Source organism: Elephas maximus, chromosome 25 (assembly GCF_024166365.1).
Source record: "Elephas maximus indicus isolate mEleMax1 chromosome 25, mEleMax1 primary haplotype, whole genome shotgun sequence".
Classification (NCBI taxonomy): Eukaryota; Metazoa; Chordata; class Mammalia; order Proboscidea; family Elephantidae; genus Elephas; species Elephas maximus.
Window position 1 is genome coordinate 25,279,935 of NC_064843.1, and position 14,608 is coordinate 25,294,542.

The window sequence follows — 14,608 nt, forward strand, 5'->3', positions numbered from 1 at the left end:
TATGAAAAACAAAGAGTAAAATCAAAAAATTATTCAAGGAAAAATATAATTAAAGCATATACCTTGGCCTATTAATAAATAATAGCTACATAATAGTAACAATGTAAACATGGAATATTGATTTAACCAAAAATATTATGTAGCTTCATTGAGAGGATAACCAATTAAAAACCAGTTGCCACTGAGTCGATGGCAACTTATGGCAACCCCAAGTGTGTCTGAGTAGAACTACGTGCCACAGGGTTTTCAAGGACTGACTTTTCGCAAGTAGATCACCAGGCCTTTTTTATGAGGTGCCTCTTAGGCTTGAACCTCCAACCTTTAGGTTAGCAGCTCAGTGCCTTAACTGTTGGCATCACTCAGGGACCACTGGAAGGATAAGAGAAGGGGAAACAAAGAAATGTATGAGTGCTAAATCCTCTTTTTCCACAAAATACTATTTTAAAATGGATAAATCAAGAAATAGCAGGATATGCTTTCTTTATTTGGTGAATAAGAGAAGAAAAACAGCTGAAAGAGTTCCAAGTATCTACGTCTAACTCAGAGCTGGGAGGCAGGAGCTGGCAGGAGCAGAGACCCATGTTTCACCCTGAGATTTACGGCACAGTTTAACTTACTAAGTTGCTAAAGTCAAGAACCTTGAAAATTAACATTCTTACGCCCGTGGAGGTGCTAATTGCTGTTATAAAACAGCGTGAAATTACTGTGTCAGTGTAGCACGGGCATGATTTTACACTGTTGCTGCCCTGGCGAGTCCTGCATTCTCCCAGCACTACGGTGTCATAACTTTGCCTTGCCCCTCCAGAGCCCTTTCTAATTCTGAGGGCATCAGCCAAGTCACAGCTAGCCTCCGTGTCCCCCTCCTCCTTTAACTGTGTCACATCTGCAGTTCAGAAAGCCCTTGCGTGTCCAGTGCACCACAGGATTCCCTTCCCTTCCCCTGAAGGCAGTGTTAGCCTCATGGGACATGGAGGCATCTTGTCCAGAGACACATGGAGGTCCCTGGGTGGCACACATGGTTTACTTTTGGCTAGGAACCAAAGGTTGGCGGTACCACGGAAAAAAGGCCTGGTGATCTGCTTCCGTGAAGATTACAACCAAGAAAACCCTATGGAGCAGTTCTGCTCTGTAACACATAGGGTCTCCTAAGTCACCAGTCAACAACAAAACAAAATCAACAGACCCCAGATTGACTGTCCCCAGTTGAGGATGCGATCCGTGGCTGCAGTGGCATCTGGCTGGTTAAGTGGCTGTGGAATGCAGGCCGGCAGCTCCGGGAGCACAGGGGGCCTGAGAGTGGGCTCTCAGGGGCTCCATGGGTTGTGGCCACCATCAGAGGACAGAACAGAGAGTATGCAGCAGGCACTGCTTCTCAGGAGAGGACTTCTGAGTGTGTGGGGACCTGGGCAAGGCTTAGGTTCATCAGGGGTTGGAAGTGCTGCTGCGTTTTGCAGGTAGGGTCTGAGCCAGTTAAACAATGTGGAATGTTACTGAGGTGGCCTCACGAGTGTCCACGGGCTCAGGTGGTGCCCGTTTCCCTGCGGATCCTTGTTCCAGTGATTTATTGAGGCAGTGATCTCAAAGGGGAGCAGAGGCGGCAGGGCACGCAGGGAAGGAGCTGAGCAAGGACAATGCTGCAGCTGGAGACCTGCTCCCATCTGACTTCTGGGAGCTTTGGAGCAGGAACGGGACCATGGAGTTGGTTCCTCCAGTGGCTGTGGCGGCTATGGGGGACGGAGCCTAACCTTCCGGGAGAGGTGGCTCCCTTCTGACCAAGGGCAACACTCAAGGCTATGAGCCCTGAGAAGCCTACACTCAGCAGCTGGGGGATGGGTGCACTGGCAACAAGGGGCATCTAGGTGGGGCGCCGCCAGCAGCCACCATGGCCAGTGTCCACCCATGACCTGGAATCAACATTCTTGCACCTTCCATTGGTCCACTGGCTCAGCTTCCATCCTCTGGGGCCACAGAACACACCCACCTGCAACCCCCTGGTATTCGTAGGCAGGGCACTTAGACTCTGCTTGGGAGCTGCTGAGTGTCCCTGGCAGGTGTGGGGCCAGCCTTGGCACCTGGATGCTTCCAATGGATACCTGAGACCCCAGTGCAGGCATGAGGGGCGGGCGGGAGGCCTTTGCCTCATGAGGGAGAATCTGAGAGCCTCACACTCTCGTCATTTTGGGTTGTCTGCATGGAACCCGATGATGCTGTTTTCTCAAATGTAAAAGCAAGAGTGGAATATTGAACTGTCTAACTTGTTCACTGTGTTACTGACAAGCTCCACATAGGAAAGGAAATTGTAACCACATGAAATATTTATGCTCAACATTGCAGTGATTCTTCTGACATGCCAGCATGTGGTTTTTATTTGCTTGCTTGGTTTTCTTTTTCCAAAATGGATGACAAAATGCTCTCCAGTGAGGAAGCTGCCTGTACTCGGGGCTGTTAGCTGGGAGAAGGGAGAGCTGACCACGGTTAGAGAACCAGGGGCCCTGAGAGCTGTCATAAATGGGCTCCCACCTGAAATATGTGTCTTGAGGCCCAATAGCTGTAGCACCCCCCCTCCAACAACCCCTTCACACTAGGCCATTGTTATCTTTCTCCAGATACAGTCAAAGTTGTCACGTAATTATTGCTTTTTTTTTTTTTCCTTAAGTACCACTACCTAACATCCACCACCTGTCTGTTTCTTGCATTGTGGTAGTTTTCGTGTTGCTTGGATGCTGGAAGTTATGACACCAATATTTCAAATACCAGTAGGGTCACCCACGGTGGACAGGTTTCAGAGGCGCTTCCAGACTAAGACTAGGAAGAAAGGCCTGGTGATCTGCTTCCAAAAATTAGCCAATGAAACCCTATGAGTCACAGCAGAACATTGCCCAGTTCACTTGCTTTGGGCATGCCATCAGGAGGGATCACTTGCTAGAAGCGGACATCACATTTGATGACGTAGAGAGCCAGCAAGGCAAGGGAGACCCTCAATGAGATGGAATGGCACAACAGCTGCAACCATGAACTTGAACATGCCGAGGATCAAAAGGGTGATGCAGGACTGGGCATCGTTTCATTCTGTTGTACGTGAGTTGGATTTGACTTGACAATAGCTATTTATATCTTTACCTACCTACCTATCTATTATCTGTTGGGAAACCTGGTTTAAACAGTCCCCGTCTAGGTGCTTTTCTACACTCAGATTTGAACAAATGTTGACCATGCCAGCAGCCAGAACATTCTGAACGCTCCCTGTGTGGCCAGCACTCTATTCCATAACCCCTTTTAATCACTCCGAGAACCCTACGGATGCATACCATCATTATCCTCATTCCAAGGATGGCAAAACTGAGGCCAGGGAGGCCCAGCCACCTCCTCAGAGACCCACACGGGCTGGTGAATGGCAGGCAGGATTTTTACCCAAGTCTGCTTGACATCAGAGGCTCTGTCCCCGCCAAGCCCCCTCGAATGCCACGACGGGAGGCCTGGCTCCAGCTTATGAGGCAAGAAGAGACAGGCTTGTTTCCAACTTTTCATAAGTTTTATTATAAAGGAATTTGAGAGAAGCACTGGGCACCGAGACAGACATTGCCAGGGCCAGGAAACAGCTGCAAACAACATTAAAAACCTAAGCCGAAAAACCAAAACCCCCAAACAAAAAGCCACGCACACGTTATGCTAAACGGTAGTTTTGTTCTCCATTTTTCTTCATAAATAGACAAAAGTCGTCGTTGGCAATTTTAAATAGATGGACATATGGCTAAAAAAAAAAAAAAAAAAAGAGCAACACTCAGCGTGTGGTCGTAAATCACCCAGGGCTCGCTGTACAGATAGGAATGGGTGGTAGTGCCTTTGTGCACGTCTTCCTTCAGATAAAATGTAAAAAAAAAAAAGTACTAAGGGGCATATAAAATGCTTTTTACCTGAAAGGAAACTACTTTTTCCCCGACAAAATAATCTTACAGATGTCTTCAGCACAGTTCTAAAACACTTAGTCAACTACTTACACGGAGCCCACAGTTCACAGGTTTCAGAATCTTTTGTTCACGCTGTATCGTTGGATTTGCGCGTCCAGGGCTGGGCCGGTCCCCGCCCCATGCCCTGGAGGTGGGCTTCTGTTGGTAACTGAGCCAACTGGGGGTGGCCCACGAGAGCTGGGGTCGGTCCAGACGTCTGGACTGACGGATGGCGGAGCGGAGTGCAGGGCGTGGACGAGGAGGAGTGCGGTCCACAGCTACCCTGGAGCAAGCAGGTCGGGCAGAAGGTTCCTGCAGGTTCTGTGGGCCGGCGGTGGGCATGGGCTGCCTCTGGAGAGTCCAGTGGGAGATGGCGGAGGGGACTCAGCCCCGGGCATGGGTGTGTCACGGCTCTCTTGCTCACCCTGCTGCCTGCGCCAAGGCCTCTTTTCTGCAGTCAGCCCCTCAAGCTCTGAGCAGCGCCCTCCAGCGAGCCTCAGCAAGGGGGCAGGAGGGAGGCAGCATTAGGTGAGGTAGAGAGATTTGTCCCTGGGGAGCAGGCTGCAGAGAGAGGAGGGGCTGTCACAGCCGGTCCCCTGAGCTGCCTGGCCCTTGGGGGCCTAACACAGTGCCTAGGAGGCACCCGGCCCTGCACTCTAGTCCTTTTCCCCATGCCCTGGATTCTGCTGTCCCTCTGGACGAGGACTGAGGGACACGGGACAGGTCTATTCCCAACTCTCTACTAAGCAGAACCAAACACCCCTCCTGGCATCCTAGAAGGACCCACCCAGTCCTTAGCACATCTGCCCCTCATCCACACCCATTCCAACACACCACCACGCTTATATCCATCTGTAATCACGTAATCACGGTGCTTCCAGTTGTAAATCTTATACAAAATTCAAGGTGGCAGGCACTTTCTATGTTTTTCACATAGGGCGGTGCTGTGGTCTCTTCTCCACGTGGGGAAAGTGAAGCTGAGGGCAAAGGGCTGGCCTCAGGAAGTTCTGAGAGTCTACGAGGTCCACTAAAGACTCCCATACTTTGGGGAGAAATTGTAGAGAAGGGAAAGGGGTAGGGTAGCAGGGTCTGTACCCACTTGGGGTGTGGGGAAGGGGATTTCTGCTGAGCTGAGTGTCCACAGTGCTGATCTCTCACCAGGCTTGTCAGAGACGGGGGCATGGCCACGCTTGACTGCTCTGCACCCAGGAGCTGCCTGAACCGATGCTGAACTGGTGGCCTTGGCACCGAGGGTCCCTGTGCTTGAAGGCTGACCATTGGGGCAGGGGTGGCTGGCCACCCATCCATCCATCAATCACTAATGCTCAGCCTTTGGTGGTATGGAGCTGTTTCTGGGAGGCGGCTGCTCAGCACTACCTTTCCCAGGTGTGGCCAAGGACTGAGTCTTGCCGAGGGAGAGGGGCGAAGCAGGCAGGTTAAGGAGCACATGTGGCTCCTCCACTCTGTGTTCCCCCTTCTGTTGGCTGAAATGAAAGTCACTCTCCCTCAATTACAGGAAGGAGGAGGGATCACACAGATCAAGCTTCCTTGAGGACGGAGCCTGGGTTCAAGGCTAAGTGTGCAGACAAGGAGAAAGGCCCAGAGGCCTGAGCCCACAGGAATACCAGGGAGGAGCCCTGCAGTGCTGGAGTCTAGTGTCTAGTGAGGATGGCGGGCTGCAGAGCAGAGTGGAGGATACCTTTAAAGTTTGGGATTCCTTGGGTTAGATGCCTGGTCCCTTCTGGGTGCACTGAACACTGCTGGTGTTGCCCCCAGCTTTCCTTCATTGCATGCCCAGCTGCCCACTTCTCCAGACCACTGCCCTTGCCTGAATGGAACTGCCTTGTCCAGGGACTATACTCCCCCAGGGGCAGCCCACAGCCAATGGCTGACTGGCACAGGGTACAAAAAGGCAGCTCTCTGACATCAAGGTGGGACCAACTCTGTGGTACCAATCATGCTCCAGAGCTCCCCATAGACTCAGGTGGAAGGAGGCCTCCAGCTGAGACCACGCCCTTGCTTAGCTCCCTCCTTTGCCCTGTCCTGCTGCCCTCCTTCCCCATCTCCCGAGAGCACTCCCTCAACACATCATCAAGTGCACCGAATCCCTGCCTCAGACCCTGCTTCCAGGAAACCTAAGACACAAAGCCTTTCAGTGGATGTCACATGGAAGCATTTGTGGGGGGCGGGGGGAGGAAGGTGGAAGGAAAAAAGGTAAGACAGAAGACCACCCTCATTTTCCCAAATAAGCCCTGGAATCAGACCAGCCCCAGGAGGCCTCACTTTGCTCTGCATCCATCTCCTGGATACCTTTAGCATCCAGTGCCCAAGAGGAACCCCAGCAGAGCTGGCAGTGACTTGCAGGGCCTCACCAGGTCCAAATCGCCCCTGGCCTTTTCGCCACCCCGCTGTCATTCCGATTCCCACTCTCCAAGCATCAACAGGGCAAAGGCAGTGCCAAGGGTGGGATGGGTGAGGACTGACCTGCAAGTGCTGATGCCACACTCCCCGCTGGGGTAACTGCTGTCCCAGTCCCCACTGCTTGTGGGGTTGGATGGGCCAGGTGAGCGGGACCCCGAACCACTGGGGAACTCAGAGATGTGAGGGAAGTCCTGCAAAGAGGGAAGAGGAGACAGGTGAACAGGAGAGACAAAGTGGTGAACTGTCTCTGTCAGGAGAAACAAAGGGGTGGACTGTCTCTGGCAGGAGAGGAAAAGGGGTGGACTGTCTCTGGCAGGATGAGGGCTTTCTGTGCTTGAAGATGTTAACACTCTAAAGAGACACTTCCTCTGGGTGACACAAAATCTCCACTTTGCCTCTGCCTGCAATGTGGCTTCCTTTCCCCAGCAGAGCACCTTTTGAAAGGTGCTTGTCTGGGCTGAATCTAAGAGTGAAAGACTTTGCCTTTTGAGTCCTTCCCCTTCTGGGCCTCAGTTTCCCAACCTGTAAAATGGAGTTATACATTCTCCTCACTTATAGACTATCTCATTATCAGACATTTTGCTTTTACAATAGTAAGAAATCTACTATCTAGCTATTTTGCACATTAACAATGTACGTCTGCAGTAACAAACACTGAGGCGTGAGGCGAGAGTAATGCTGGCTGTGATGGTTAAGGTTATGTGTCAGCTTGGCTGGGCCATGATTCTCAGTGGTTTGGCAATTACATAATGATGTAATTTGGTAGTTGTGTGATGATGTAGTCATCCTCCATTTTGTGATCGGATGTGGTCATCCTCCATTTTCTCATAATTTAATGCCAATTTTGCATAATGACCTGGTCTTTCGAACCTAACCCTTTTGCTAAATGAGGAGAGGGTGTATTGGGCTGGATGACCTTCAGAGCCATGTGAGCCCTGTAACAGTCTCTGTGGAACAATTAGTGGGAATCAGGTCTCCAAAGCTTTGGGGAGAGCCCTAGGGGAGAAGCCACTGTGCCTCAGATCCTTGAGTCAAGGAGCAGAGGTGGACAGAAGATAAGATGAGGAGAGCCTGGAATAGCCAAAGGATGTATCTGGCAACTTGGCAACTGTTCACTGCAACCAGTACATCTCAGGTAAGGTGTACTAGACACATTTCATAGATGTGGTAACTGAGGCTCATTAAGGTAAGGTGCCTAGGCTAAGGCTGCATAGCTGGTGAGTTGCCAGGGCCAGGATTTGAAATCACAAGCTGCCTCCCCCCTCTGCAAGGATCACCAAAGGGCCCATTCCCACCCTGCCCCGCTTACCTGTGGCCCTGAGGGCGAGGGGCTCATAGCCAGCTGCACTTGGAGTGCCATGGGGGTGGGCAGGACGGGAGGCTGGGGAGCCGGGGACATGCTAACAGGTGGGCTGAGGAGGGTACCCTGTGCATGGTGGGGCAGTGGCAGCTGCTGGTGCAGAGGGGGGCTGAGTGAGAAGGAGGGCGGCGGCGGTGGGGAAGATGCGCTGAGGCCTGGCAGCAGTGACTTGGAGCCCAGTGTCCGGGCGAGGCTGGCGGGAGAGGCCCCACTGCGGAAGGCCTGAAGGTCCGATGGCGTCAGGAAGGAGGCCAGACCTGGCATGGCGTACATGGGCTGCTTGGGCGGGAGCATTTTGGCTGGAGGGTTCGCTTGAGTGCTCTTGGTCTCACACTGGTCTGGGGAACTCTGGAAGGAAACAGAAACTAGTCACTCTGGAGAAAAGGGAGAAGCTAGAACAGGGGCGGTGAGACCAGGTGGTTGGTTATGCAACCCACTGACATGGCCCCTGGCTGGCATTCTAGCCCCTTGAGGGAGAACTGTGCACTAACCAGAGATCATGCAGGTCCTTGATACACTTGGATGGCGGTGCAAATGATTAACACGCTTGCTGCTAACCTAAAGTCTGGAGATTGAAGTCCACCCAGAGGCGCCTCAGAAGAGAGGTGATCTACTTCCAAAAAATCAATCCCTGAAACCCTATTATGGAGCACAGTTCTGTCTGACACACAGTGTGATCACCATGAGCTGGAACTGACTCAATGGCAACTGGTTGGTTGGTTGGCTAGTTCCCTTGGCTCTGACCATCAGATCACCCCTGCTTTAATCCCTGTAGGCTCTCCCCCATCATGGGGGAATTCCATGCTTCTCACCAGCCAATGAGGCCAGCATCATCCAGTTGAACTAACCTTCCTTCATGCTTCTCTCCAGCCTCTATACCTTTGCACATGCTGTTCCCTCTACTTGGAACACCCTATTTGCTTGATTCTTTCTGGTGGAACCCAGAAGTCATCTCCTCTGCGGCAGCTCCAGGACAACCCTCTACCCCACTTGGTCTCTACGCCCACAGCCACACCTAGCATCCTGACTTGCTAGTGTTCAAAGAAGTGACAGTCAGTGTGGTCGGGAGTAAAGGCCAAATTGGAAGACCAGCAAAACTGGGTTTGAACCTATACATCCATTTAATAAGCCAGGTAATTTTGGTCAAGTTACTTAACACTTCTGAGTGTTGGGTTCTTGTTGGGAAAATTAAATGAGACGCATGTAAAGTGCCCAGCATGAGCCTGGCATATAGTGGGGACACTGCAGAAGTGACCACATTGGCTTTAGTTATCCTTTCCAAGATCTATGTTGTTGTCAGCTGTTGTTCAGTCAGCCCCTGACCGCTGATAACTCCATGCACAGGGAAACAAAATGCTGCCTGGTCCGGAGCCATCCCATGACTGGCTGTGGATTGGACATGGATCGGACCATTGAGATCCATAGGGTTTTCACTGGCTGATTTTCAGAAGTAGATCACCAGGCCTTTCTTCATAGTCTCTCTTAGTTTGGAAACTTGGCTGAAACCCGTTCGGCATCATAGCAACACACAGCGCACCATTGACAGATGGGTGGTGGTGTGCACGAAGTGCATTAGCTGGGCATTGAAATCGGGTCTCCCACACGAAAGGCGAGAATTCTACCACTGAACCATCACTGCCCCTAGTGCTGGCCATTCCTGCAGGCCCTTGTTCTTGCTCTATCCCTCAAGTGGCCCTATTCTTAACAGTGCTGTGCCCAGGGATTCCAGTGTTACCTTGGAGACGAGGCTGGCCCTGTAGGCTGCCAGAGCCTTTAGATACTCCTTCTTAGCAGCTTCCGTCTTCCTCTTATAGGCCTGAAACATCCAAGAATGAGCAACGTTGGGGAGAATGTCACAGAGGAGACGCGGCACAGGGGCCTGGGATGGGAAGGGGCAGTCAGCAAGGCACGGATTTGAGAGATGGACCTGAATGAGGGTGGTGAGATCCGGGGCTGGTCGGTCAACTGCTGGCCCCTCTCTGGGAGCACTGCAGAGGGAGTCTGGAGAACAGGCTATATATCTCAGTTCTTCAGCCAAGTCGCTGTGTACCCTGGGGCCATACACTTCACTGGGCCTCCAGGTCACCATATCTGGCTGTAGGAAGACAAGGCCCCTCAAAGACCCCTATTCTGACCTAGTGCAGTACAGATTTCCCAATGCTGAACCATCTTTTCATCCTAGAATGAACCCTACTTGTTCACAGTATGTTACTCTGGATTCAATTTGCTAATATCTTTGTTAGGATTTCACACCCAGGTTCATATAGGTAGTGGATCGATTGCAGGAATGGCCCCAGTTTGTTCATACCTCCCTTTTGGCAGTGCCCTCTCACAATGACCCTGGGCTTAGACTGTGACTGGCTTTGCCCAATAGAGCAATAGCTAATGTGATATAAGTGGAGAGCTGAAAAGTGCTTACACATTGGGGCTTGCTCTCTTGCTACTCTTGGAACCCTGAGTTGCTATGTGAACCAGCCTGAGCTAGCATGCTGGGTGATAGGGACACACGACCCAGCTTGCCTCGGGTGCCCCAGCTGATAGCCAGCCAACCCCCAGCAGCAGAGCTGGCAGCTGAATACAGACATGTGAGTGAACACAGATGGAATGGCGGAAGAACCACCCAGCCAAGCCCAGCACAATTCGTGGACCCTCAGATTTATGAGCTGAACAAATAGTTGTTTGAACCTACTATGTTTTGGGGTTGTTTGCTATACACTCAAAACTAATTAACTTGGAACTAACTGACACACTCCAGCTCCCTCGCTGCTCAGATGCCGTAACCCTAAGGCCCAGTGTGTTCTGTGCTAGCTCTCAGAGTTGCCCAGTGGGATTGCCCTCTAGTTGCCCACAGTGGTACCTTCTTTGATAACACACCCTTTAGCAACTGCCTTCCCTTCCCTGACTCACTTTCCCGCTCCCTTACCAGCAGATCCTGGGGTCACCTCCTGAATAAACTCCTCATACTAATATATTCTAAAAATACTTTAAACTTCAGAATATGATATAGGAAGCATTTCAAATATGTAAAGACAGGACTGGTAAGTCACCAATCCATTTCTCTGGCCCCAAACCTGGTACTCTTCCCATGTTTCTCACCTTAACGAATGGCATCTCCATTCACCTAGAATGCTAGCCAGAATTCCAAGAATGAGTCTTCCTCAGCCTGTCCCTCAGCCTCTACCCCATCCACCTGGTCCAGGCCACCGTCAGCTCTCACCTGGGTGACTCTAAAAGCCTTTTGCTCTGCCACACCCACTCTTACCTGCTCCAGGCTGCCAGACTGATCTCTCCTCTGCTTAACACTCTTCAAGGGTCTTCTCTGCTCTTAGAACAAGGCCCATCTCCTTCCAAGGCATACAAAGCCCAGCATCGTCTGGCCCCTGCCCACCTCTCCAGCTTCATCTGTATCACGATGACTCTCACTACACTGTAGCCATCCTGGTCTCAGTTTAGTCCTGTGTGCTCGCCAGGCTCCTTCCCACCACCAGGCCTTTGCATGCACGGCTCCCCTGGACCAGGATAACTCACCCTTCAGTCTCACCAGGAGACATGACTCCCGTGACTCTATCCATTCCCCTTCTTTTGCTCTCATGCACCACGTACCCACCTGGTCCATGACACAATCACAATTGTACATTTATTTATCTGCTTATTTGATTAATGTCTCTTCTGCCAACACCCCAGTTGATCCCCCCAGCTCTACAGGTCTGAGTTCAAATCCTGACTCTACCCTGACTCACTGTGGTGACCACGGGCATGTCACCCAGCCTCTCAGTGCCACCATCCCCTCCTATCAAAATAGGAAAGCAATGGCGAACTCCACAGGGTGCTGCAAGGATAAAGTGAGATAATGGAGGGAAAGCCCAGCACAGTGCTTAGCACAGACACAGCTTGGATAATGGTTGCCAGTATTGTTTCACAGATAAGGAAACTGAGGCTCACAGAGGTTAGGCGAGCGGCCTGAGGTCACACAGCTGGTAGCTTGCATTTACTTACAAGCTAGTGCTGCTCCCTACTCCCCTTGGAGGCCCTTTAGAGGGGGCCATAGGCATGCAGTCAGTGAGATGGGGAGCTCTGGGTTGGACTCCAGACGTTCAGAGTTGGAGGGACAAGATGGATGGAGATGCTTGTCCTCATTTTATAGATGAGGAAGCAGAGGCTCAGAATGGTTAGGTCGCTAGCAAACACAGCTGGTAAATAATAGAATTGGAAGAGGCCTAGCTTCCCAGCTTACAGATGGGCAAGCTGAGCCCAGGGGAACCTCTGCAAGAGTCTCAGGCTTCAGGACAGCCTGGTTTCAGACCTTCAAAGTCTGTCCTTGGCTGCAGGACCACAAAGCCTTGGGGACTGCCCAGGATGGGATCAAGACTCACCTGCTTCTGCTCCTCTCCCAAGCTGTCCCACATGGAGGCCACGATTTTGGACACGTCACCGAAGGTGGCGCTGGGGTTCTGTCCCTTGATGGCAGCCTGAGTGTCTCTGAAGAACAGCGCGTATGCCGACACCGGCTTCTGGGGCTCATTGGGGTCCTTCTTCTTCTTCTTCTTTGGGTTCTTGGCCTTTTTTCCTGGGTCAGCTGAGGGTCTCTTCTCTCCCGAGATCTGCCCAGGTGACAGAGGTCAGAAAACCTTAGCAGCCAAGGACCTCCTGCTGAAGCTGATACAACCCAGCCTCGGCCAGAGCTGGACTTAGCTCAGTAGTCTCATTCACGGGCAATGACAGGGAACTAACCACTGCCTGGACTCAAACATGTGCAGAATAGGCCGCACTGTCAGGCTGACCATGCACCAGGTGGGGAGGCAACTGAAGCCCTGCCCAGGGTTGGACAGACAGACAGATGCACACACACACACACACACACACACACACACACACACACATACACACGTCCTGGGTGGGAGCCCTGGGTTTCTGTTTAACTCATTAATGAGAGAATCAGCATGATGGTAGAGCTGGCTCGAAGAAATAAAGGAAGAAGTATTTACAGTCTCTGAAAGAATGCCGGGATAAGATTACTAAATCACACGTAAAACTGGTTGATAACCCTATCAAGCAATCAGACTATAACCTCTAGGGGTTTTACTCTTTTCTACTGGACAGAAATCATTTGCATCCCTATAGGAAAAAAATAATTTGCCTCGTCATCAGACAAAACCATTCACAGATCTGTTACTCTTTTCCAGGTTAACATCTGTTTTTACAGAGCTACAAAACACCCTAATCCATAATCAATAATGAATCAAACAAAACAAGGGTACATTCTCCTAGAGAATCAGGTAATTTCTGAATGAGCCTGTTGGACAGTGCTTTGGGATGACATCGAAAGAATATGCAGTCATTCTTTTTGTTTTGCCCTGTTCCTATGTTTTGGATATATATATGTTCTCTTAACAGCCTTCCCCCTTGTGATCACAGATAATCTCCAAAGATTATTCTTGATTAAAAAGCACTGGTGTCCTCTACCACATTTCAGCTGGGCATCTTTGGGCAGGTTGTTTAATCCCCATGTGAGGGTGGTTGGAGGGGAGAGACCAGCACTGGAGCCAGTGGCCTCATCCCGGACACCTGGGTCTGGAGCAGTCAGATTTCAAGACCATAATCCTGTGAGTGCCTAAGGGCTTCCAGGGGCAGCTATGGGATGCTTACCACACACCTCAGGACACATAGGGACCCAGGACTTTGGCAGAAGGCCCTGGATCCTGCAGTGATGACCACAGCTCTAACTGCCAAGAAGATGACGGTGACACCATGGAGTGATAAAGAAACCATGGGCCTGTGGACAAGATTCAGGCCTCCAAGTCTGAGGGACAGTGAAGGGCAGGGGTCTGGGGCAATGCTGGTTCTGTTCCTGAGTCTTTCATGGCAGCCACCCACCTCTCTGAGCCTCAGTTTTCTCAGCACCTTACAAGATAAGGGAAGAAGATGCACCTTGTAACTGATGAAGAGCTCAACAGACATGGTCACGTGCACATATGCTGGGGCCAGACTGTAAGCGTCTGGGCTTGAATGCCGGCTTGGCCACTTACTGCTGTGTGATAGTGGATAAATTACTTAACCTCTCTGGGCCTCAGCTTCCCCATCTACCAAATGGAGATAATCAGGGTAACCTACCACATAGGGCTACTCTGAGGATTACAGGGATGAATACATACTACGTGCCTACAACAATGTCTGGTCCATAAGAAGTGTTTTGTGTTTGCAAAATATGAAATAAAATAAAAACCCTGTCTGGCCTATGACAGTGGCCGAGTGATCCTGAGATCAAGTTGGACCAAGATTCAGAGGCACCCACCCTAGTCGACAAGGTCAGGGTCTCTGACAGTTAGTATGGGCGCCATGGCTACTGCCCTGGGCTTCTGTAGGAAATGTGGAAAAAATCTGAGAGGCCCTTAGGAAGAAGAAAGGGCACTGGACTGACTGTGGGAGGCACCAGTCATGGGATCGAGTCTGGATTCTGTCACCAGCTCATTGGGAGACCTGGGAAAGCACTTCCACCCCTGGCCTCTCCCGGCCTCTCTTTCCCTTCCTAGTAAAACAAGATGCTCTGACCAGGAGACAGATTTGGAAAGTGCAAAGACAGGACTGCAGTGGCCAGGTGGTGGCTCTTATCACTGACATGTTCTTGAAGAGCCTAGACCACCCCTGGGCTCCAGGGATATTGCAGGGGGACCCCCCAATGGGGGGGGTGCATTTTTAGCACCCCATTGTCAGTGCTGAACACCTTGGGTCTAGAGGTACCCTCTGCTGTACCCCACATTTTTGTTGGAGCATCTTCTAAAAGGCCAAGGTAGCCATAAAATGGGACCCTGAGGATCCTACAGATGCCGCTGAAATGAACCCCTGGCCATTCAGGTATATGCCTTCTGCCATGTTCTCATGG

General features: G+C 51.2%; 1 protein-coding gene across 5 annotated transcripts in view; it reads right to left on the bottom strand.

Moving 5' to 3' along the window:
• Nucleotides 1-3,380: 3,380 nt before the first annotated feature.
• Nucleotides 3,381-14,608, bottom strand: part of TOX2 (TOX high mobility group box family member 2) — a 155,928-nt gene continuing 144,700 nt past the window's right edge. For 4 of the 5 annotated variants that reach the window (XM_049868893.1, XM_049868896.1, XM_049868891.1 and 1 more), the window contains 4 exons: nt 12,102-12,329; nt 9,464-9,544; nt 7,678-8,076; nt 3,381-6,559 (listed from right to left, as the gene is read on the bottom strand). In XM_049868893.1, the coding sequence (XP_049724850.1) occupies nt 6,359-6,559; nt 7,678-8,076; nt 9,464-9,544; nt 12,102-12,329 (909 nt within the window). In that variant the 3' untranslated portion in view covers nt 3,381-6,358. The remainder of the gene's footprint in view (nt 6,560-7,677; nt 8,077-9,463; nt 9,545-12,101; nt 12,330-14,608) is intronic. The other variant, XM_049868892.1, reaches the window with a different exon arrangement.